The sequence below is a fragment of the Lissotriton vulgaris genome, chromosome 4_1 (assembly GCF_964263255.1).
Source record: "Lissotriton vulgaris chromosome 4_1, aLisVul1.2, whole genome shotgun sequence".
NCBI lineage: Eukaryota > Metazoa > Chordata > Amphibia > Caudata > Salamandridae > Lissotriton > Lissotriton vulgaris.
The window spans coordinates 682889598-682914276 of record NC_141691.1 but is presented as its reverse complement, the minus strand read 5'-3'; the positions used below and the strand labels follow the sequence as shown (position 1 = coordinate 682914276).

At 43.2% G+C, this 24679-nt stretch overlaps 2 protein-coding genes across 3 annotated transcripts in view; both read right to left on the bottom strand.

Annotated features, from left to right (window-relative positions):
* The window catches only part of LOC147722438 (aromatic-L-amino-acid decarboxylase-like), a 1636613-nt gene that overhangs the window by 164084 nt on the left and 1447850 nt on the right, over nt 1–24679 (bottom strand). The window lies entirely within an intron of this gene.
* The window catches only part of LOC147722439 (aromatic-L-amino-acid decarboxylase-like), a 712354-nt gene that overhangs the window by 164112 nt on the left and 523563 nt on the right, over nt 1–24679 (bottom strand). For both annotated transcript variants that reach the window (XM_086964959.1, XM_086964960.1), the window contains one exon: nt 8354–8421. In XM_086964959.1, coding sequence (XP_086821085.1) covers nt 8354–8421 — 68 coding nt within the window. The remainder of the gene's footprint in view (nt 1–8353; nt 8422–24679) is intronic.

Sequence of the window (24679 nt, the reverse complement as noted above, 5' to 3'; positions counted from 1 at the left end):
GGCAGAAGTTCGGCAAGTAGTTGGCCTTCATGCTAGGTCAATCACAAATAGCCTGAGTGATCCAAACTTGTGCCTTTCCTGCCCTGTTTAGCTCATACACAGTTGTCGATTTGGGCTGAATGCAGTCTGCCTCCATTTATCATCAAGGTTGGATGGAGAAGTTTAGACCTCAGGTTACTAGTTAACATACTTTGTGGAACTAAAAAACATTAGCCTTCAACCAGGAGACATACGCATGGTCCGGATGATTTAGCTCACTTTCCCAAACTCCAAGATACTCAGTTTTCCCTTTCAAAGGTACTGTAGAGTTAATGTTGGATCTGTGCTCTTGCGGCTGCTCTTACATTCCCCAGGATAACTACCAGTAAAGAACAGTGTACTCATAACCAAGTAAAAGATTTTTGCATGAAGAATGATGTTCTCCATTTTACAATTAGCTACTTGCCATCTGGTTGTGGTCCCAAACTGTACATGTTAGTAAACAGCGCATAAACTTTTTTGCCATTTCACGGCAACTTACTTGCATTTTTTTGTATTTCTCACTTTCAGCTGTGGTCCATGTTCTTGAGCATTTAGCGACTGTCAGTGGGTTATATTGTTCAGGGACGGAGGTTTTCTCTTTCCATTGGACTGCAGTCCCATTTTCCTCCACGACCCAGATTTTCTCTTTCTATTGGATTGTAGTCTCGTTTTTTGCTTTCATTTTTACATGTATTCATATACTGAGAAATGACAAACGTGTTGTGTCTTGACAAAGACTCACAGCAGGACATACTTGCAATTGTATGTACTTGCATTGAACGTACACAACCATCTTTGAGCTACATTTTGTCTTCTCACCCAAGTCTACACAGCAAGTTAAGAAACCTTGAGGGGCTACTGTTTCACCACACACTGAGGGCCTCATTTATTACATGTTGGCATAGGGCAGCGTAGCTAGGCACCTTGGTGCGCTGCCCTACGCCAAAGTAAATTGGCAGGAATGCACCAAATTTAAGCAATATGTGCATTCCTGTCCTTTCTGCTTGCACTGATGCCATTTTGGCAGCATATGGCTAAAGTAGGTGTTCTTGCCCCATGGTGCAAGGGTGCTTCATTGCAGACAGGATTGTTTTTGGGCAGGAAGGTGCCCCTTCCTGCACAAAAACAGTCCTACGAGGCTTTTCCTCTTTCCATGTGTGCTGCAGAATGCAGCACACATGAAAAGAGGAAAAAATTAGGAGAAATTAACATATTTCTCCTCATTTTGCCTCAACTCGAGAGCCATATGGATTTGACACTCCCAGAGGTTTCTATCAGTTTGTAAACCTGGGCCAGCATCACATTCCATGGGTGTTGCATGTAAAACCCACTGCACACCCATGGAACACCTCCCAGATTCAGAGTCTGGCGACGCATGCATTTGCGCTGCATCACCTTACTCATGATTTATGAGGCCACCTCAAAGGCTTCATAAATCTTATGATAGTCCTGTGTTACATATTTACCACGTTACTTGGTGTAAAAGTGATGCCGAACTCTCATAAATAAGCCCCTGAGTATCAAGTGTCTTAGTTAGCGGAGATTAGAAGACCTTCACCTCTGGTAGTGCTTGGTTGTCCCTGCCACAGCACAAATCGTAAACTTCTTCAAGTTTTGTGATCCAACACAACCAATTGGTCAATCAACTACTATTCACTCACCCTAATAAAATAGAACTCATGGCAAACTCCTCTAGCACATTTTCAGTGAAACAATAATACACTGAAAATACATCATAAACCACACTGTATTTATTGCTAGTGGAAATCATCACTACACACATTACTGAACAAAGCCATTGTTAAAAAAGCCTCACACAATGACACTTTCACACAATGATTAAGGTCAACAAGAAACCACAGGGCAGCGCAGAAAGTCACACAAATTCAATGAATGATTCCAGACCTTATAAATTGTGGAAACATGCAGTACAAATGCTGATAACCTAATTTAACACTATTGTTATATTTGCATGCTCTGTTTAAGCTATAAGAATCAAAATAGCATAGTAATGTGAATGTTTCCTCATAGAAGAACATATTAGCTATGTGCTGTTGGCTATTCTGAAATTGAAATGAATGGTCTCTGAAATGCATAGGAGCCCTTTAAATGTGTTTACTAGATAGTTCTAGGGTTTGCTTTTAGCTTAAGGGTAAAAAAAAAAAAAAAAAAAAAAAAAAGGAAAAATTATGATAATTCTGTTTGTGATAATAGTCATTACTCTATCCTGCTATCTGTATGTTAATTATGACCCAATGCTCTGTTTCCATTTGTATTCCTGCTTATACCTTATATATACCCGCTTAATGAAATGTTTACAATGGAAAATGCCCACCTAGCAATGAATTAGGATATTAATACATTTATTAAAAATTAATGTGCAAATAATTTCTGTGTTCCTACTGGATCATAGGAATGTCTTTAGCTCATGCTAAAATGACTATCTCTTGAAGATTGCAGGGATTTATTAGCATGAATTGAAAGCTATTTTGTACTTGGCAGCCATTTTAGGTAGCCATGCGCTCGCCATGTGCTGTTTCCCTCTTCCAGAGCCTTGCACAAGCTCAGAGAGGCTTAGGTAGTAGAATGCACCAGCTCCTAGTATATAACTGTCAGGCTATTCTTGCTGATGTAAGGAGAATGGCTCTCCAACCACTTTGTTGAGCAAGCAAATTTTGTATACCCATATTAGTCATTTTGCATGCTTACATGTGCCAGGAACTCCCCTTGGTTTTATGCTGACTAATGTTGACTAATGCCAACACATATATAAGGTCCCTGTTTTCTGTAAGCTTCTGTTCCAATCTCTTCTTTGCTGGTTTAAAAGGACCAGGTTTATCAGTGAGACCCCTGAGAAGGTTTCTATTTTCTACAGTAGGATAACACTGTCAATACTGTATTACATTTTATTAGTGTAATTTTGAAATGGGGCCAGGTAACCCCTTCATGTTTGGTGTTGATGGAATTGTAATGAAAAATCCTAACTTATGATGAAGTTTCGATTTTATATTACACTTTTGAAAGTTGCCATTTTCTTGCTTAGCCCTTTGATGCCTGCAACCTGACTCTGGATCACATTACTGGGTGTAGTTGACAGTGGGCTTAGCGTATTTCTCCAAACACAATGGGGAGCTCAGGTGTGATTGAATGGGCCATCACTGGCAGGATGAGAAGTAGGAGCTGGGCCCAGCCCCACTTACACTTAAATAGGTTGTTTCCTATTTCCACACAAAGGGCTGCATACTGTCTGTAGTTAAGCTGGAGCCAGGGCCAAGAAGGCAAATCACCTATGCACTTCAAAGGCATGCCTCTAGAAGCTTCTCCCCACTTCAAAGGCACAAATGGGTATAAATAATGGACCTCAGACACCACCTCTTGAGTACACTCTGGACCTGTGGATACCTGCTGTGCTAGCCTGCTGCCTGTTGCCCTCTTGCCTGGGTGAGAAAAGTACTGGACCTGCAACTTCACCCTTGAACCCAGGACACCAGAGGGAATCCAAGGGCTAGTCTGCTGCCTTACTGATCCAAGCCACAGGGACATAACAAGCTTGCCTACATCCTGCACCTGCCCCTGTACCCAGCTGAAGTGGGTTCCTCAACTCCAAGTGGTGCCCCTCAGGTCCTGGACCTTTGGTGTGGCTCAGGGAGCTGTATTGAAGCATTTGGACTCTTTGCAACGGTGAACAAGCCTGTTTGCACTGAGACGCCACTGGTCACACCACAATTTAACGTGAAGCTCTGGCAGACGCCTCTTGACACTCAGTAGCGGTCGGTGGTGGGAGTAGCTGCCAGACGGTGACATGGGGAGGGGAAGAGACAGGGTGGGGGTAGTAATCTATGGATTACGGAGGATTACAGGTAAGTAAACATATAAGTAAATAAAACGAATTTCGTTGCGTACACTGTATCGCATTTGGGGATGCAGTGCACGCAACAAAATTAATTTTATTTATTTCATTTCAGACTAAGCGTGGACAGAGAAACGCAGACACTGTCTACATTCAATATCTGCCCCTAGAAAAACAAATACATTGCTAATATGCTGCACAAATATGAGTCAGTTTGATGTTTGAACAGTATCCTTTCAAAGTGATGAGGTGGAAAGAAGATATCCCTAATACAACAAATCAATGGAGGTTTAATTACACGTTGGTGCACGTACAATAGAGCACTGCTGAATGATGTTTGCTCCTCTCCCTTTGTCTGCCACAGACGTGACCGCCTAAGCTCTGTTTGAAAACACTGTGTGTAAATACTAGGTCGAATTGCCCACGTCCATGCAGCTCTTCACTGCCATTCCGTTTTGTATACTTTCACTTTTTTATTGGAAAATTCTAGAGAAAATCTAATATATTCTGGCAGATTTGCTACTTGAACAGACGTCATGCAACAGTGTTAAAACCCATCTTTGGCAGTTTTAGCATTGGCGCCTAGCAGGAGGTGAGTGCAAATTTAAACTGGTTCAGTTTTCACAATCTTTATTTTATATTCTTTTCTAGCAATCATTATACTGCCAAAAATCCAGCCATCGACATATGTGGGGGCATATTACCAACAACTAGCGATAATTATTGCTATGTTGGTTTAGCGGCGATATTTTTATCGCTGAGCTGCGGCGATTTTTATCGCTTAGGAACCTTGCTATTATCAAGGTTTATCTCCTAAGCGATAAAAATCGGCCGAAATGCATGAATATCGCTGAAAAGTCAGCGATATTCATGCATTACCGAGCTTATGCTCTTAGCCATGTTATCCACCTACCATTGGATAACATGGCTAAGAACTGCTCAGGGGCAGGTGTTAGCTTTTGGAGATATTCGCGCTTAGCGCTAATATCTCCAAAAGTTGGTAATAGGAGATAGCGATGTTAGCGACTGTTTCCAGTCGCTAACATCTTGGCACGCCCACTTTGCATGTCATTAGTGATAAATATCACTGACATGCAAAGTGGGGCCCAAGATGGTCGCTATCTCCTACTAGCTGTCGCTAACTGGTGTTAGCGACAGCTAGGTAATAGGGAGATAATTTTATCTCCGCTTTCTTGGCTTTTAAAGCCAAAAAAGCAGAGATAAACCCCCTTGATAATATGCCCCGTGGTTTTTAAAGTTTCTCACCGGACTACTTTCACCGATGTATTGTTCAAAAAGGAATGTACGATATACTCCTATTAACACTTCCTACAACTGAGGAATCGGACGTGAATTAAAATAGCTGGAACCTCCATCCAATCCGTACTCCTGAACAAATGCGTACTCCTGAAATACAACTCCGCACTTTTAGCGGCTAATGATGACATTTCCCCTTTAAAACCTATTACCTCCACTAGATCTAGGCCCTCTGCACCCTGGTTCTCCCCCGCCTTGCGTGAGGAAAAGAGCCGATGTAAACAGTTGGAACGCAAGTGGCGGCAGACCTATGATGCCCTGAACAAATTTCAAAAGTTAAAACGGTCCTCTATGAGAGACTTTTATACCCAGCAAATCAAGAATGCAGAGAACTCCTCTAAAACTATTTTTAAAATTGTGAAGGACTTTGTTAATCCCTCTGCCATGATGGTTCAGAGTTCCCCTAGCCAGGCACTTTGCGATGGGTTATTGGACTACTTCCAGGATAAAATTATTAAATTAACCTCTTCATTTAATCAGATTCTGGCGTCTCTTCCGACCGGTGATCCTGACTCTCAGAATGCCTCTTTGAATTCTTTTAAGGAGCTCACTTCCGAGACTGCCATAAATCTACTTGTCCAATGTAAATCCGGGTCGCCGCTTGATCCAGTTCCTGCTAAGATGATGGCCAAGCTTGCCCCTCTACTGATTAGCCCCCTCCTTTCCATTTGGAATTCCTCGCTACGCACTGGTCAATTCCCCTTGGCATGGAAACAGGCAATGCTAGTACCGATTTTGAAGAAAACGGATGCAGATCCCTTGCAATTCTGCAACTACCGTCCGATTTCTCTCCTTCCAAAGCCAGCAAAAATCCTGGAAAAGGCTGCCCAGAAACAATTGGCAGACTACCTAGAATCTAACCAATTGCTTCATGACTCACAGTCTGGTTTTAGAACTGGCTATAGTACCGAAACCGCTCTTTTAGAGGTATCGGAGACTATTCGTGAGTGTGTGGATAGGGGCGAGGAGGCCATGTTGGTCCTCCTCGACCTATCCGCCGCTTTCGATACAGTATCTCACGAGTTACTGCTGAACCGGCTGGGGCAGGTGGGAATCGGAGGTACTGTGCTGACCTGGATTAGATCTTTCCTTACAGGTCGGACCCAGAAGGTCTTTCTTCGACCTTTTGAATCAGAGGGTAAACCTCTTTTCTGCGGAGTGCCTCAGGGCTCTGCCTTGAGCCCCCTGTTTTTTAATGTCTATCTGGCTCCGTTGGCAAATGTGGTGGAATCTTGGGGGGTCAGAGTGATCTCTTACGCTGATGATACTCAGCTTGTGTTTTCATTTAGAAATCACTCTGACACCAATTTCATCAATTTTCGCCACTGACTCAGCAACATCTGCTCCTGGATGACCTCTAACCACCTTAAATTGAACACCGACAAAACTGAGGTTTTCTTTTTTAATCAGAAAACTGCGCTGCCCACTATCCAATGGTGGCCAACTGTACTGAATCCTCCTCCGGTCCCAGTCCAGACAGCCCGAAATTTGGGCTTTCAATTTGATAATGCACTGTCCTGCAAATCACAAATCAACAAGGTCACAGCAGCTTACTTTGGCAAATTACGTATGATCAGGAAGATCTTCCCTTACCTCCCTTTGGACTCCCGCAAAACCATTGTTCATGCCCTAATTACATCGCAGTTAGATTATGCCAACAGTCTCTATGCGGGCGCCCCCCTGTATCAAATTGACCGTCTGCAAATAGTTCAAAATGCTGCGGCAGGACTGATTGGCAATATCCCTTTTCGCCACTCAGTTGCTTCATACCGGAAGAAGCTGCATTGGCTCCCCATTGCCCGTCGCATCCAGTTCAAAGCTTTGATCCTTGCCTTCCGTGCCCTCAATGGGCTAGGCCCTGGATACTTGAGAAAGAGACTCAAACTGTCCCATTCTGTCAGATCTCTGAGATCGAACAGCCTGCTCCTCCTGGTGGTACCCAGATTCCGTCGTGCCAGCAGTGGTGGCAGAGCGTTCAGCGTAGTAACAGCTAAAATTTGGAACAGCCTCCCTCTTGATCTTAGGTTCATTGACTCGGAGCCTTTGTTCCGAAGCAAACTGAAAACCTGGCTGTTTACCATCTCATAACCAGCTCATTTCTCTCTTGCTTGCAGTCTGTAGCGCCGGGACACCCCCGCAGGAGGTAGCCGTGCGCTTTATAAGCTTCATAATAAATAAATAAATAAATAAATAAATTGCAGTCTGCTCAGCCTGGAGAAATTGCCTGCTAAATATATGGGGACATGTCAGACTTCTAAAGAAGTTGCTACATCATTTAAAAAGTGTTTACCCAACTGAGATCATTGCTTGAGAATAGAGATGTCTGCGAACAGCCACACGTGCACATTCTACCCTCTCTTTTTTGTTTCATAGAACAGTGTAGCTCTTTTTTGACCAGAAGTTAAGTTTTAGTTCTTCAATCTCTCAACATGTTTATTTTCTTATAAGAATTTCATCTGGAAGGTACACCTGCATGGTCTCCTTTAACTTTCCCCATCTTCTCGATGATGCCAAGCTCACTAGTTCACTCCTTACCGCTTTCTCCAACCTGCTTCCCATATCACATTGTTTATTTACTTATCTTATTTATTTATTCATTCATTTATTTTGAGGCATTGCAGCTCCAAGGTGTTGTTCACTTCCTTCTTCCCGCTTCAGCTGCCCTCATTTTAATTTTAATTTATCAATCTAACATGGCCATCTGCCACATTAGAAAAGTAAATCAAACATGGGCACCATGCATCATGACCCACATGCATGCACGCATCACAACTGCTGCATTTATTCATGTCTTTATGTAAGCATGCAAACATTTCCCAACACGTGTGCATCGGCTACCATCTTGGAATGGATTTTCTTAAAGAGAAAAATCATGTTAATGCGTCTGCAAGCGTTTGCGTGCTACTACAAGTAGCATCCTCAAACCCACTACCTCAGTGTTTCTGGATTCTCCCTTATGCCTTTGAATAATACTAGCCATTTGTATGTGAAGTCTATCTCAGTCAGGACAAACAATTTATCAGAAAACAACCACATATAGAGCATTTCCCATGTAACCAAGTGAAGATGGCATTAAAATGTTCAGTCCAAACGCTTTTTACCCTCCCTTAAGAAATAGTGCATACCAAGAAAAACAAATAAAATATTAGGAAAATAATAACTTACCAAAGCGTTGAGCAGTCGAAGTTCACCAAGAGCCATTTGTGAGGGTTAAAATTGTAGGAATTTGCAAACTGTAGGTAAAATATAAAACATTTTACAGAAAAGTCATGGCATTTGTTCTTTATTGTGTTCATTAATTGATAAAAGTGATTGTGCATCTCTTAAAATCGACTACAAAAGATAACATTTCAAAGTTTAGGTTAAAATATGAGGCCCTTCAGAAAGGAAGTCTGAACCTGACTAGGGGCCAGATATATCAAGAATTGCTTTTGCAATTTTTAAATAGCAAATGTTACCGATTCGCTATGTAAGAATCGCAAAATGCGCTATATGTAGGATTTGGAAATTTTTTTTAGAATCCTACATATTCCTTAATAGCGAATAGCGATTCGCTATTAAGGAATACCTTCCCATTCATTGCTATGGGCCTAAAGGCCCATAGGAATGAATAGGATTGCATTTGCAATTTGCGAGTACCAAATAGGTATTCGCAAATTGCGCATGCAATTTCAAGGGTGCAAGGGTGCCAAAAGGACACCCTGTTGCACCCCTGAAATATGCATGTGTGCACAAGTGGCGCCCATACATGCCCTAATGTATGTGTGCCACATGCCACATAGAAAAATGCTAAAAAGTGCATTTTAAAGGAATTTGCAAATTACCACCAACTAGAAATTGGTAGTAATTTGCGATTCCTTTAAGCCAGGTTTCAATTTTTTCTTGCTTCCAGCATTGCATTTAAGGAACCGCAAATTGAAAATCCCTAAATGCATTGGCAAAATAAGTAATTGTAAAAATTGTGATTACCTATTTTGCGAATGCCTTTTGGGATGATACATTCCAAAAGGCTTTTTCCCGTTCGCAAACGGGATAATGCTTGATACATCTGGCCCTTAATGCCATATCTATGCACTGAAATCATACCATTTCATTCAACTACTGCTGTGGCATCACTCTGTGTCTTGACTAGGAAAAAAATATTTCCTACTTCTTCCCTCACTTAAACTAAATTTCAAGCCCTCTTTGCTAGGCAAATTTGTATGACCTCTCTGTGTGAGATCAAGGTTCTTCTCAGCACAAGAGTCTGAAATTTCAGAAGCCAGAAGTTGACTACCCCCAGCAGTCGGAAGGGGAGTGGAGGGTTCTGAGGGACACATGTGCATACTTTTTTAATTTTCGTAAAACACTATCCCTAGTTTTTATGAAAAGATAACCATCCTGAGACTGTTAATTCCGACAATGTAAGGCAGGGAGTTTCCAGTGCTGTGAAACCGAGAGAGGGGCAGACGTGAACAAGCCTTTTTGCCAGGTTGCCTGCTTCCCTGAAAGAAATGTAAATGTACTTCACTGTAAGGGAGCTTCCTATAGGGGTATGCCCTATTCCAAAATAGCGAGTCGCAATTTATTTGCGACTCGCTATTTTGGAATTGTGAGTCTCTATTAGGAAGGGGCGTTCCCTTCCTAATAGTGAGCGCAACCCCATGTACAAATGTTTTGCAAACGCAATTGCGGTCGCAAAACACTGACAAATTACCACCCTCTGGTAGTGCACTCGCAAAGGGGAAGGGCCTTCTCCTTTGCAAATGCAGGGGAATATGTTTTTTAAGGGGAGGCAGTGGTTCCAGGGACCACTACCTGCCCTTAAAAAATTAAACAAAAAAGTTAAATTTTTTTTTTAAATGCATCCAATTTTCCTTTATGGAAAACAGGCTGCAAAAAAAAAAATAAACTGTGTTATTTAAAAGCAGTTTCAGGCATGGTGGTCTGCTGAGCCCAGCAAGCCACCATACCTGGGAGGGCCTGCCATTTCCAATGGGGTCGCAAATTGCGAGAGGCTTATTAATATTTATGAGCCTCACAATTTGCAACCCCATTGAGAATCTCTAACAGCGCGAAAAACACTGTTGTACATTGGAAAAAGCAGCTTGCAAATTGCGAGTTGCAAAAAAGTCCCAATTTAGGAGGCGCTATTTCCACAGTCGTACATCTGGTCCACAGTCTGGGTACTGCTGAAATCTATATTTTAGAAGAACTTTTTTTTATCTTAAATCTTTTTGCACATTTTGTATCAGCCTTTCTTATTTTATGTGTAATAAAAGTTTCATATAATGGCTTAGATGTTCACAGTGCTTTCTCTCACTGATTGGGATCTTGTAGCGCTAAGCATACACAAGTCACAATTCTCCACTTAATCAACCAGGATTGAATTCTGTGGCTCTCTGGTGCAGTCAGTGCTTGAGTTGCAAAACAATAAGTTCCAGGGCCCTCATCAGGAGACTACCACAGCTCTCAGTACCCTTTGCTCCTGTCAGGGCTGTTAAGGACAGTACCAAAACAACTTCTAACAATCACACTTCTACACGTTTGACAATTCAGACTCTTCCAGGCCCCAAAGCTATTAGAACAGTTTGGACTGCAGGTATTAGTCACTTGTTATGTATTTTGAATTAATAAACAACTGTTGTTCTCCTCTCTAAATCAGGCAAATAGTGCCACAATGTGGCAGACAGCCATAAGTGCTGAGCCTTGGAAACCACTGGCACAAATTAAGCACTGGGTACACTGCATTAACTGATTGAGGTTTCATACCATACAATAGTGCCTTTTCCACTGATTAAGATAACTTGCATTGAATTGTCATTTAAGCCGTTTGTTATTTTACATGTAGTTACCTGAAGTTGAAAGATTATTACAGAATATTAGTTTTTTTAGCCATGCCTTTGACCAAGTCCCCAGGATCACTCACCCTGCACCACTGCATGCACCATCACAGTTCCCATACTTTTTTTATGCACTTTGACCACTAATTACCTCTAAAGTATATCAACAGCCAGGATTTAGAAAAATAGATACTGTGTTGTAAGTATTTCGGAATAAGAATTTTCAAAACATAAACAGTCAAAGCGGATAAGTTGTCACTTGTCTATAGCGACATCACATAGAACAATGCAATTGATACAAATATTATATAGGTCAAACTATAAAATGATGTCACATGCTCTTGTTCCTGTAAATTTACTGCCACACACAAACTAAATTGTTTGCAACAGGATCCAAACAACTATCGGCTCAACTAACAATTCTGTAAAAAGTGGATTATCAAGCTTCACTAACGCACAGCACAAGTACTGAATGCACAGCAGCTGCTAAGGCTGCCTTAACAAAAAATTAGTTGTAGAACAAGTGACAAGAGTCTTGTTGCCTTGAGACCCTAGTGGGTGAATAGTCACTCTTTACAAGAAACCTGATTGATGGAATGATTTTAGTGACCCATTCTAGTGGTGAAGCTTGAGAGGAAATCCAAACATAACATTTTCGTACCAGCACGATACCCAGAGCAGTATGTATCCAAGTGCACTCATGCATCAAACATGTATAGCCCAGGCACTGCTTCAAAATTACCCATCTTTCTGACTTTTTACCGACTCGGCGATACGGCGAGCACAAGGCAAGTAGCTTTATCTATTTATTCCTTTACTTTAATATCTGCCGTTGTATGTCGGACTTGTATTTATTTAATTTTTATAATGTGGGATTGCATTGTGAATGACATTTGGTGATGTTGGTAAAACCAAAAGAACCTTTTTATTGGGACTCGTGACCACGGGAAGTGATATGTTAGAACCTCAACCTGTCCAAACAAATTCAAGCCTTTCAAACCTTCTGAAGGTAGGGTGACTTGATTTTGAAGCCCAAAAATTTACCATTCCGGAAACATAGAGGAAGATCTACAGTTTTGCATTAACAGTAAGACATAGTCAGACCTAACTGGCAGCACTCACCAACATAGAGAATTTGGCACTAAGGGTAATTATATTAAACTTTTAAACACAATACCATTTGTGTTTACTTTATTGCTTTCTTCTATGGGCTGCTAATCAATCTTGCACTGCCACGGCCTGCAAAAAAGGAACACGGCCCACGCTCAGGAGGACAGTGCTACTCCACTCCAGCCTTTTACTGGGGGGAGGATCAAAGGGGCAATAGAGCTGACACCTGGGACCTCTAGTGGCTCCAACGGTGCGGGATTGCTGCATTGGTGCCAGAGTGATTATCAACCTGACCCGTATCCCTTCTTCCATGGGTGGCTAAGATTGCAGACGCACATGTCAATAACGTGCTTACTCAGTTCCTGAACTCCAATAACATCTTTGACCCATCTCAGAATGGGTTTCGACCGGGTCACAGTACGGATGAGGCTCTCCAGACCACTACTGAGCATCTGCGGTCCATTCTTGATGCTGGTCACTGATTCTGTTAGATCTCAGTGCCGCCTTTGACACTGTATCGCAGGGCATTCTACTTTAGCGGCTAGAGAACGCTGGGGTGATTGGGTCGGCTCTGGAATGGTTCAGATCTTTTTTGACCGAAGGATCTTTCAGAGTGTCTGCTCCCCTGTTTCTCTCTCAGGCCCATTCCACCGACCAGGAGGTACCCCAGGGCTCGGTGCTGAGCCCTTCGTTATTCAATCTTTACGTTCAGCCTCTGGCTACTGTTGCCAGGCAGTGGGACCTTACTATGGTCTCATATGCAGACTACACGCAGCTTGTTGTTACCTTGGCTGAAGGGTCTTCTCCGAATGCCTCTAGATTCAGAGATGGGATGACGGCTGTAGCCGAATGGATGGCTACCAATTGCTTGCAACTAAATGCCAACAAAACTGAGGTTTTGTTGCTCGGGAAGAACGCGAGCCTGTGGAGCGAGCATTGGTGGCTGACTGCTCTGGGTGATATTCCTACGCCAAAGGCAGTGGTTAAAAATCTTGGGGTATGGATGGATTCATCTCTCAGTTTTCAGGTTCATACAAGGAAAGTAGCTGGCACATGCTTTGGCCTTCTGCTGGGTCTTAAGCCCTTTCTGAAGTTTTTTGATCCGTCTATACGTCAGCTGATTGTACAGGCGACCATTCTATCTCACCTGGATTATGCCAGCTCTCTTCTATTGGGGGCAAATAAGGCTGAAATAATTAGGGTGGAACGTGTTCAAAATGCTGCAGCCAGAATCTTGGTGGGTCTTCTGCGATTTTGCTCCACTGCTGGCACTATTTGGAGGCTCCATTGGCTTCCTATGGAGAATCGTATTCAATTCAAGACATTGTGTATATCCTTTAAGATAGTGAAATTTGCTAGGCCTAACCTGTTGAGTAACTTGCTTACCCCTTATGTTCCCTCCCGCTGGCTGCGTTCGGCAGGACAACATCTGGTTGTCATCCAACGGGTCAAGCGCCGTCGTGCAGGTGGGCGGTCTTTCCGCTGCCTTGCAGCCAGGCTGTGGAACTCCTTGCCTGAACAGATTTGCGGCATAGACTGTCTGCTTGCCTTTAGGAAAGCTATTAAAACTTTTCTGTAGTCTCCAGTTTTAAGGTGGCTGTCACGGTTTTAGGTTGTTGTGTGGGTTATACCTCTTAGCTGCAAGCGCCGGGACGCCCCTTTGCTGGGGCAGCTGTGCGCTATATAAGACCGAATAACATAACATAACATAACATAACATAACATAACATAACAAGCTCATGGCGAGAGTGGACAAGGTGGAGTACTCCCTGACCTCTATGCGACCCTCCCTAATGATCATACAAGTTCAACTAAAGCTACGACAAACAGAGGTGCGAGACCTCAAAGCGACAACGGAGGATGCTCAAAAATGCTCACTTCCTGGGCTTCGCCAAAAGAGCGGAGGGCCCTAATGTGGAACTCTCTCTCAAAGATTGGTTATCACGAATGGTCCTGGCCACTTTGAACCTTACCTCACACGCCTATTGGCTTGACCCTCAAGCACTTCCACAAGGACTGTTCAGCATTAAAGTCATGTTTTAGTTAGATAATGACCAGTTGGGGAAATTGTGGCATGATGCTTGTTGAAGTCCAAGCGAAAGGAGCAGGTGTTAATGTTTTGTTCTGTACTTTGTTTTTAACTGGAGCTGAGCAGGGTGGTGGTGAATTCTAGTTACTTGAGATAACTATAACTTCAACTGGTGATTTTCTGTCTTTATTTTTAGTTTAAAATGTTGCATTGTTGCTGAACCTTTCACCTAACTATAATGTTACTTTAGCCTTTTAAGAACATTTCAAGTTATTTTTAACATAAATAATTTTTTTTTACCATACATAAAGCTAAACCTCTGCCAAGCATGGCCAAAGCGGGTTGGCTGCAGGGCTTGGCCTGCTTCCAAACCCCTGCAGCAGCTAATCCCATGCTGCAAGGTTGGCCACAGGTCAAACCCTCTGTAGACAGCCAAGCCCATGCTGCACACTGCTTTCAAATATGCACAATGAGAGGAAGGCCTGTGGCCAAGTCACACAGAGGCAACCAACCCAACACAACAAACCGCCTTTGGCCGTGCATGCAAGAGGAAGACTTTACGGCCACAAGCCAGGCCCTGTGGCCAACGCCCCTCAGGGCAACCAACTGCCTTCGGCCATGCACATCAGGTGGGTGGCCACAGGACCTGCCTAACTCACCCGAAGATAGCCAACTGCCTCGCAGGCTGCCAACCTCATGCCATGCACAGCACCTGGCGTGCATGGTGTTGGGTTGGCCTCCGGATCCTGGGGACCTCATCCACCAGGGCCAAAACATATATATGTTAGGGGGAGTGGGCATGTAGCCCCCTCTGCAGAACTTAATAGGCCCTTGGGACCCCATTCCTTGGGTTGCATTCCATTAAAAAGGTGAGGCCCCCCTCCGCAACCCTATTGTAGAACCTGTGACCCCATCCCCAGGGCCTCTCTAAATTATAGGTGGGTGCCCTGGTGCACACCCTGGGCACCTATCAAACAACACTTAGATAAAAGGGAGGGGGCACGCACACCGCTTCTTTGCACCTCATTAAGCCCCGGGGCCAACATTTCCCCAGGGCCAAATTCAATACAAAAAGGGAGGGGGGCGTGTGGCTCCCCCTTCCCGAGCCTCATTAGGCCTGGGAAAACCAATCCCCTGGGGCTAAATGTAACAATAAAGGGGTTAGGGCCATGTGGCTCCGCTCTCCGAGCCCAAGAAGGCCCCATGGACCCCACCTCCCAAGAGGTGTACCTTATTTAAAAGGGGAGGGAGCCATGTGCCCCTTCCGAGCCTTCTCGGCCCAGGAGACCTCATCCCCCAGGGTCTTTATTTTTATTAGGTGAGTGCTCCAGTGTCCACCCAAGACACTCATAAACAACACTCTGGGGGGCAACAGGAAGCCCCCTTGACTCCAGCTGGCTCCTCACACTTGTGTGGGAACCGGCATTGCTTTTGCCCAGTAGGAGCAGCGATCTATGCTTTTTCCCTGCAATGTGTACTGTTTACCTGCCTGCAGGAGTGAGCGTGGGGAAACAGAACAAAAGTCGGCTCCAAGCTAGTGGAACATGTTTAAATCTTCCACCGGGAGGGAGCAGACTAATATGGTCAGGGAAACTACTTTGCCCTAGGTGTGGGCTCCCTGGGACACAGTCACTGAGTTGGCCCTGTATGATGGGGTCCCCGGGGCCTTTAGGGGTTGGGTGTGGGAGCTATATTGCCCCATACGCTTTTATTTACATTTGAGCCCTGGGGGATAGGGTCCCCAGGGCCTAATCAGGCTAAGCATGGGGGCCGTGCACCCCTCTCCCTTCATTGATTCGGATAGATGGATTCCTCCGGGCCTTTTTAGGCTTGGGGTGGGGAGCATGGCCCCCTTACCTTTTCAAAGCATTTTAGCTACAGGGATGTGATCTCCAGGGCCTTAATAGTCTCTGGGAAGGGGTCACATGTGCTTCTTCCCTATAACATATCAGCCCCAGGGGATGGGGTGCCTGGGCTTCCTATGGACTTGGGGAGGGGGTCCATGTGGATCCATCCCCGTAAGTGCTATCTGTACTACCCCCGTCCCTGGCCCACCCCGGGGTATTTTTTTTTAAAGACACAGGAGCCTGCATTTTTTTTTAGTTTGCCACAGATTCACATATCCTCTGTAAATCTGGAGCAAAGTTTTAAATAATGTTTTGGGCCCCAATCAGGCATAGGGGGTAAGGGTATCCCTACCCTGAGTCCTGAGACCTGAGTCCTAAGATGGCTGCCACCACTTTGTTGTTAATGTGGTGGCAGCCAATCAGATCTCTGCTGATCTGTTGGCTCTGCATATCCTTGGCAGAATGAGATGTACAACATTTTTAAGCATCAATTGCTCAAAAACTACTGTACGCATTTACAACAAATCGCAAAGAGCACTCCTTCTGGACAAGATCTAGCCTTCTGGTTTGAGCTCTAGATGTGTCTAAAGTTCCTATAGAAAAATTAATGGGGAAACACATATAGGGACCCCTTTTTTTTCTCAACCCCCGCTTGACGGATCAACCCAAAACTTTCCATTTGCAAGCTAGTCAGAATGTTGCACTTTTTTGGAAAGTTTTGAGGAGATTCGTCAAGCGACACTAAAGTTATAAGCAACACATATAAAGCATTCCGTTTGGTAACACGATCTTAACAATAACTGCCCAGTGGTGACTGTGACTAAGTAATATATATTTTGTTGACGGCTTGTTTATTTTATCTGTCGTCTAATATGTGCCCCCCTCTAAAATTTACTTAGAGGGGGCACTGGCAGTCCCTATTTGAGCTCCTGATTGTGTCTATAAATATATAAACCATAAACTTTAGATTGCACCCAATGAAAATATGTGTACAAACCAGAATGTGCCTTGCATTTCAAGAGGATTACACTGTCATTTCCTCCTCAGTAGGAGGTAAATTATTTAATACACCCATAAGTGGTGCCTCTGAGAACGTCTTTACATTTCAGACACATATTTGGATGTTTAGTGTTTTCCTTTCCTTAAATTTGCTGTACCATTATGTGATGCCTAATACGTGAAGACATGACAGCATCTGCTGCACTATTACTAACTCTTCTGCTTCAATAACCTTCTTGACTCTCTTCCACTATGTCTTGGCACCTTGGAACTGAAGTAGCTAAAGGTTTCACAGTTGTAAAGTCAGCGATTCACAAAATTAGAGGCTTTAAGACTGCACAACCCTACTTTGTAGTATCAATGCTAAGTAAAGTTTGATTTGCAAATGTTTTTTCATGTCACATTGTACAGTTTGCGAACCATAACAAATCGCAAGGAAAAGGGATGTGGATGATTCTCTATGGAATATATAATTGGTTCCCAAGAGCAATATGGTCACAAACCATTGGTTGGGTACTAACATTTGCAAAGTGGAAACTATCTTTGCTGGACAGCTTTCATCTTGTGAATCTGGGCTGTGAAGCACAGAGGGAAGCAGATAGTGGTCCAGGAGACCACTGTCTGCCTCTGAATGCCATTCACGAAATCCCACATTTATTGTTAAATCAGTCCCTGTCCCTTTAGGTGAAAGGAGCAGCATTAAAAAAAGTTTCTCTTCTGCGAATGAAAATGCTAGGATGGAGATATGCTTTCACTTTGCAGGCCTCCGTTCATGCATTTGTACCACTACAGAAGTATTTTCATAAACAATCTTCCCTCATAATGTTTAATGGGGCAGGATTCTGTACATTCTACAAAATGGTAATTTTTCTCTGCAACAAATCTGTACATCTGTCACTGCAAAAAAAGAAGGTTGCAGCACAATGCAGCCTGTGTGCCAACACACCAACTGCTTTGCATCCTCAAATTTTGCACATCTGGCTCCATTTCACTATGTCTCCATAGCACTTATTTTGTAAAAGAGGTAATGCTGGGGCTCAAAGAATTGCACAAAGCCCATGGCTCACGCAATTGAATATTGTGGTTCCTGAGTGCCAAGGTAATGTACTGCAGATTCCACCTCATGCCTCTTCCATCCACTAACAGACACTCCCTGCCAGTTTATCTTGCCCTCCATGGTTCTTTTTCATTCCGGCTTTCTTTCTTTGTCACTGTTTTTTTTTCTCTTCCACCTTCTTTTCCCCTTCTGTGTTTTTCTCTCGCTTTGGATCAAAGAGTGGAGAGAAAAATTAAGTGTTGATTCCCAACAATAAATACAGTGGGCCCCACATACAGTCACAGGCTCTAAGAAGGCACTCAACTCCTTGTTTCGTTCTACCTTCAGTAGAAAACACTCAATCACCCAGAATTACACACTTGATAACTTGATGTGACTTTTCATCCATTACAGGGTAGGGCTGGCCAATAGGGCAATTAGGCAGTGCCCAATAGAGGGTTCTATTAGGTCACTGGGTGGGCCAGTCTTTTGGCCAACTAGGCCTTGGAGTCACTTTGGTGGTCCTGGGTTCAAGATGAAAGTCCAGTCCTTCTCACTGCTGAAGGGCAGCATAGATGGGTAGTAGAGCGGCAGTCCTTCTTGCAGCAGAGTAGTACAGCAGTCCTTCTTCTTCTGAGTCCTCTACAGGTCCAGAACTTTGGAGTCTGAGGTCCAATATTTATACCTTGTGCCCACTCTGAAGTAGGAGAAGCTTCTGGAGATTTCTACCCCTAGAGGTCCCGGGAATTTCCTAGCTCCCTGCCCTAGCCCTAGAGCGTCTGGGCACACAACAGACTAGTGTCAAACGCCTTTGTGAGAGTGCTCAGGCAGAGCCTTTGTGATGTGCAAGTTTGATAGGTGACAGCTCCGCCCCCTCGCTAACTCAGAGTGGCCCATTCTGTCAACACCTAGCTTCCATTTGTCTCCCTGCCTGGGAGCAATACACAAAGAACAACTGCCAGCTACAACTAGTCATGTGATCCAGGATCAACGGCAAGCATCAATATTTAGGACAAAAAATGCCAACTTTCTAAAAGTGCCATTTCCAGAACTGTGACAAAATATCTGACTTTACCAGTAAAGAGGGCTTTTAATCATAATTTACATGGACACCATAATAAACCTGGATACCAGCTCTCAATTGAAAGCTATCACTTATTAAATGTAATAAGGTAATCCAATGTTATCCTATTGGAGAGGTAGTCTTCACTGTAGTGAAAAATAAATTTAGAAGTGTTTCACTACCAGGTGATGTAAAACTTAAGTGTACACTTCACCTTGCCCTCTGGGCTGTGTAGGGCCTACCCTCGGGTGGTATATATGTGTTAATGAGGGGGTTTTGGCCCTGGTAGGAGGTTTATCTTGTCCAGGTTGAAATGGCAGTTTAAAACTGTACACACAGGCTGCAATTACAGGTGTGAGTCATGTTTAAAGGGCTACTTAAGTGGGTGGCACAATAAGTTCTGCAGACCCACTAGTAGCATTTAATTCACATGTTCTGGGTACATGTAGTATCACTTTATTACATTAAATCATGTTTAAAGTAGAGAGCACAAGCAGTTTAGCACTGGTTGGCAGTGGTAAGTTGGACAAAATAAGTTCAGAAAACAAGAGTTATGCTGGGAATTTTTTTGGGGATAACCCTGGAGAAAGAGCCGTGTCCAACATTTACCCTTGTTTATATACTTTCAGAATGTATGTCCACGGTTTATTGACTAAATATTTGAGTGCTGAGTCCAGAGGTATCCTTAGCTGGCCCCTTTATTAAATTAGGCCATGATATAATTGCCTATTTCCATGCACTGTTTCAGGCCTGTGTGCTGATCTGACTGCACCTGCAGCATTCCACCACTCTGGCTTAACAACATCAGGCACCCTTTCCACCTCTCTGGTTTCACTGCATCAGGCAACATTCTATACGGTCAAGTCAAACATATACTTCTTTCACTAACATGAACCATAGGGAACATGGGAGTTTACTTTGGTGCAATTACTTCTAGAGCCCATTAGTGCCCATGGCATGATGGAAGGCACCTTTTATTGTTTTTTTTTAACTTTCCTTTTGTTCAGTTTTCAAAAAGCATTGGTAATTCTGGGAATTTTATTAAAACGTAGATAGCGACATAACAGCATGCAAATTATTTTTTAAATGTGTGACCATATTCAACGAACAATCCATGATAGAGAAAGAGTGATGCGAGGCACAATTTATACTCATCTATTCAAATATCAACATTCCCCAACCCTATTTTATAACATGATAATGTAGAAAGGTAGACAGCAACAATGCTATCTTGTGACGAAAAACAGGATAGCCTTCTACGGGGATTTAATCACAGGAAAGACCAATTGGTAAGATAGGTTTGTAAATGTTGCCTTACTTTGCTGAACAATACATTTTGCCCTAAAATGTTTGGGTCTCATCAACGTGCTTTGGTAGCAGCCTTCCCTGAATGGTTTTTCTTGAAGCATAAACAAAAAACACACCCACAGAGGGTCACTGCCCAAATGCATGCATGCAGTGGCCATCTTTAAAGGAATTTACTTATGCTTCAGGATACCCATCGAAATGTGGATTGCATGGGTGCACACGCATATTCTGTGGCCACCTAAGAGAGGATTTTCTTAAAGAATAAACATAAGAAAGCGTATTTAAAGGGGGCATCCACATATACATGTTCACCCACAAAAGGCACAGGCGAGACATATTGGCTTTGCCAAAGCTTTACCGCTACCTGCTTTCAGACTGGGCTCTTTATGGCTACAAAATGCTTAAAATAATTTCTACCCTTCTCCATGGTTGTATGTCACAATATCAACTACAACTATAATAATATTGCCATTCCACAATATTGAGATCACAATTACGACAATCTCTATGTTGTCGAGGTAAGGGTCTACAGAGGCAGTATATTATTCTTGACTCACACATCTGATTCTCAGGGTGATGTAGTGGTAGTCGACACTGTGTACTTGACATTGTTGCAGGTCAATATTCCGAAAATGTTGTGACTCCCACCTCACCAATAAACTCTAAAAGCTGCATGTATATTTATTGGAACATTGACCGCCTAAGCAAAATACTTTAATATGGTGACAAGTTGAAGGTGTCTGATGGCCCCCTCAATCAAAAATACAGACAGGTATTTACGTTGAGGTGGCACATAAGTTACATCCCGCTCACCTGTGAGTCCTACATAACAATGTACGTAGAACGTTTACCTCTAGCCTCTGGCAGAGTGTTTCCATAGCATACTGTATGCAGTTCAGTAAAGAGATTCAGGAGCAATGTGTAGTAGTGGAGGAGCTCAGCACCACCCACCAGACCAAGCGAGGGAGACGCTTTGCTTATTGCGGCTGCTGGGGACTACCTGTCCCAGAATCCTCTGCCTTTCTGTGCCTTTCCTGGAGGAAGGAGCTTTGCCTGCTTGAGCGCGCTAAAAAGCGCAAGTCACAACCGCGGCGCGGGATGCCTTGCTTGTTGTGGCTGCTGGGAATATCTGTCCCAGAATCCTGTGCTTTTCTGTGCCCTCCCTGGAGGGAGGAGCTTTACCTGCTTCAGCGCGCTAAAAAGCGCTAATCACCACCGTGGCATGGGACGCACGCGAGCTGAGCCCGGTCAAAGCACAGACCAAGGGCGGGACCGTCCGCGCCCATCAGAACCCAAAGGAGGCCGGGCTGGGCCAAGTTATTGACATCTGTGGACTGTAGACATCTCTGGACTGGTTTCGGACTGTTTGACCTGTCCACCCGTACGTGTGGGCTAGGAGGTACTGTGTGATTAGATATTTGTTCCTTTACAATTATTTGGATATGAGTAGGCATAAGTCAGGGGTGTGCGCCGGGGTGGTAGGGACACTTGATGCTTTTCTTGTTTAAGCAGAATCTGGCTGCATGAGATAGAGCTCACGGAACGTTGGTTGTCTCTGGAGCCTCAATCTTAGCTCCTACAGCACCCCAGCACAGTCATTGCTGTAAAAAACTCGGGACTTAAATTCCTCAGGTGTAACACCTAATGATTTGCAAATTGATGAAACGAACCCCGTAGTGAAGACTACTAATGACCATCCGCTTTCAGCACGTAAGCATGGCGTAAGCACGAGAGGGCAGAAGGCAAGTTTAAATAAAGGGCAGGACCCTGTCACCAGGAAGAAAAAAACACAGGCTCAGAAATCAAAACGACTAAGACATAAACCTGAAGGACATGTTAGCACTTCCAGCTGTTATGACATACCCAGTAGTATATCATTGCCCACGGTTACTACTGCCAACACTAATACGAGCATGCAATGGTCAAGTGTGGATGATATATTTAAAAGATTAGAATTGATGATGTCTACTGTACTAGACCCATTACTGCAGAAATTGTGTCAAATGGAAGCCAGGATGAAAAAGTCGGAGCAAATTGGCTCCGAAGTACGGTCAGTGAATCCCGATACATGTAATTGCGGGGGCGCAGCCATTTGGCCTATCCCTCCACAGATGAGGACTTTGAGTAATGTAAGGGACGGTCTCACAATTAAAGAACCTTGCCCTAATATTAAACCTGTCCCTTTCACTACAACTGATTCAGCATATACCAGCTCCCTACATTTGGAAGGGAGACTTTGTCCCACATCACACATTCAGTATCTATCTTCAACAAATCATTGGCTAAGTCCGAGGGATGGGGTTGCGATAAGGAACACTGGAGAGTCACACGAGCAGGGCGCAAAACAAAAGGTAGCTAACGATCTTCCTAATAATTTGAGTTTAAATCTCCCTCCAGAGCTACGCCATATACTGTTGTTTTAAAGAATGTTCAACCTCTAGTTTCAAATGATCCTGAACACTGGCCTACACTACGTAACAAAGCAGTACACTTAGTAAGCTCTAGAACTGGGCTAAACAATATTCTCTTTTCAGAGTTTAAAATGGTCCGTAGGGGATCATGGATAGGCAGGTCCATAAAGCGCTTACAAGGAGACTGCATAATTTTAACCTTTGGGTCTCCCAGACTGGCTCAGCTTATATTTCAAAGGCCAGCGAACTGGCAGGTTGATCCAAATTGTATTAATATCTTGCCCCTGGTGATCTTCTACCAACCCGCCACTGTTTTTCTTTGCGATCAGGGAGGAAGGTTACCCTTAAAGAATAGGCGAAATTCCTATGCCTTACCAATAAATAATCATTATGAAATCCTTAATTCCCTAGAAGATATCAATTGACTTTTTGACCCAAAGTTGTCCTTATCTGATAATGTTCTCCTAGTTTATCCTACCACTGAAATGCCGAATAGCGAGCCAGCACCACAGAAAGACTGTATGAGATTCTCTATCAAGAACCAGGAAAACTCCAGAGTGAAAACTCCAAACATAATTTCAGTACAAGTATCAGATACTGCAGATATCCCAGAAATTACATCCACAACATGCAACTTTTCAAACGTCACTAATAAGAATGTCCCTTGTAACTTGGTGTCCTGAAATTTGCTGGCTTGCGCTCAAAGTTGAGTGAGCTCATTTGGTGTGAGTTCCTATTAAATCAAGATCTACTTTGTCTCCAGGAGACATTGGCTAGAGATGCGATTCTCATCAATGAGTTTAAAATGTTAAATACTGGGGCACTTGAAGGACACAGAGGAAAACCTATAGGTGGGCTCTGTACTTACATATCCAATAGTTTTAACGTTCAGGCTGATCTTTATATAGAGGACATCTACTATCAGCTAATCCAGATTGAACTAGACAGTAAGCAACGTTTGATTTTGATTAACATTTACAATAATATTCCAGCACTTAGCATTGACCATGTTATTAAAAAGCTATGTAGTGATGCACAATCCTTTTGGGGAAAATTTTCCAAAGAAACAGTTGTTATTTTGTGCGGGGTTTTAATTGTGCTTTATGCTCTCATTCTGAAAGTAATATCTGTGGCCGTGAAGCTGAAGAGGGGTTTAGCAGTGCCCATTTTTGCCATTCTAGTCAAGGGGAGATATTTACTGAAATGTTATGTCTTTTGCATTTAGGCTTTGTAAATGACATGTGCCCAAATCCTACTGCTCTGGGCTATACTTTTAATGGTAGGGGGTTGTGCTCTACTATAGATTTTATACTTATGTAAAATAATTATGCTTCAAGAATCCGTTCTTTTCTCATTGATGATATGTCCTTGATTGATCATTTTCCACTATGTCTGATAGTCAATTTGTTGTTGACTCACCCAATTAATAGTAATAAAGGAGACCAGATTTTTGATTCAATTTTTCCTGATAAGCAGAATGGTTACACGTTGAAATGGTCCATGGTTGATCCCGAATGTGTTATCAAACAGGTGGTAGATAACTGCAAATATGCACTTGAAGTCTGCTTGAGTGAGACATCAACTCCCCCGAATATCCTGGATTCTTTTTCATTCATATCCAACTCGGTGAGCGAGGTATTGCATGTACAGATATCAAGTAAAGTTAATTCATCTGGATGGTTCAACTCGAAGTGTACCACAGCTTATTCAAAGTTAAAAAATGCCCTCCACACTTATCCTAAAAACAGGATGTTATAAGACATGCTAGAGGGATGTAGCAATTAAGGAAAGGAAAATAATCCTGAGAAACGAAGCGTGGGACTCGCTTCATATGACTGCTTTAAACCGTGATAGCGGCAATATTTT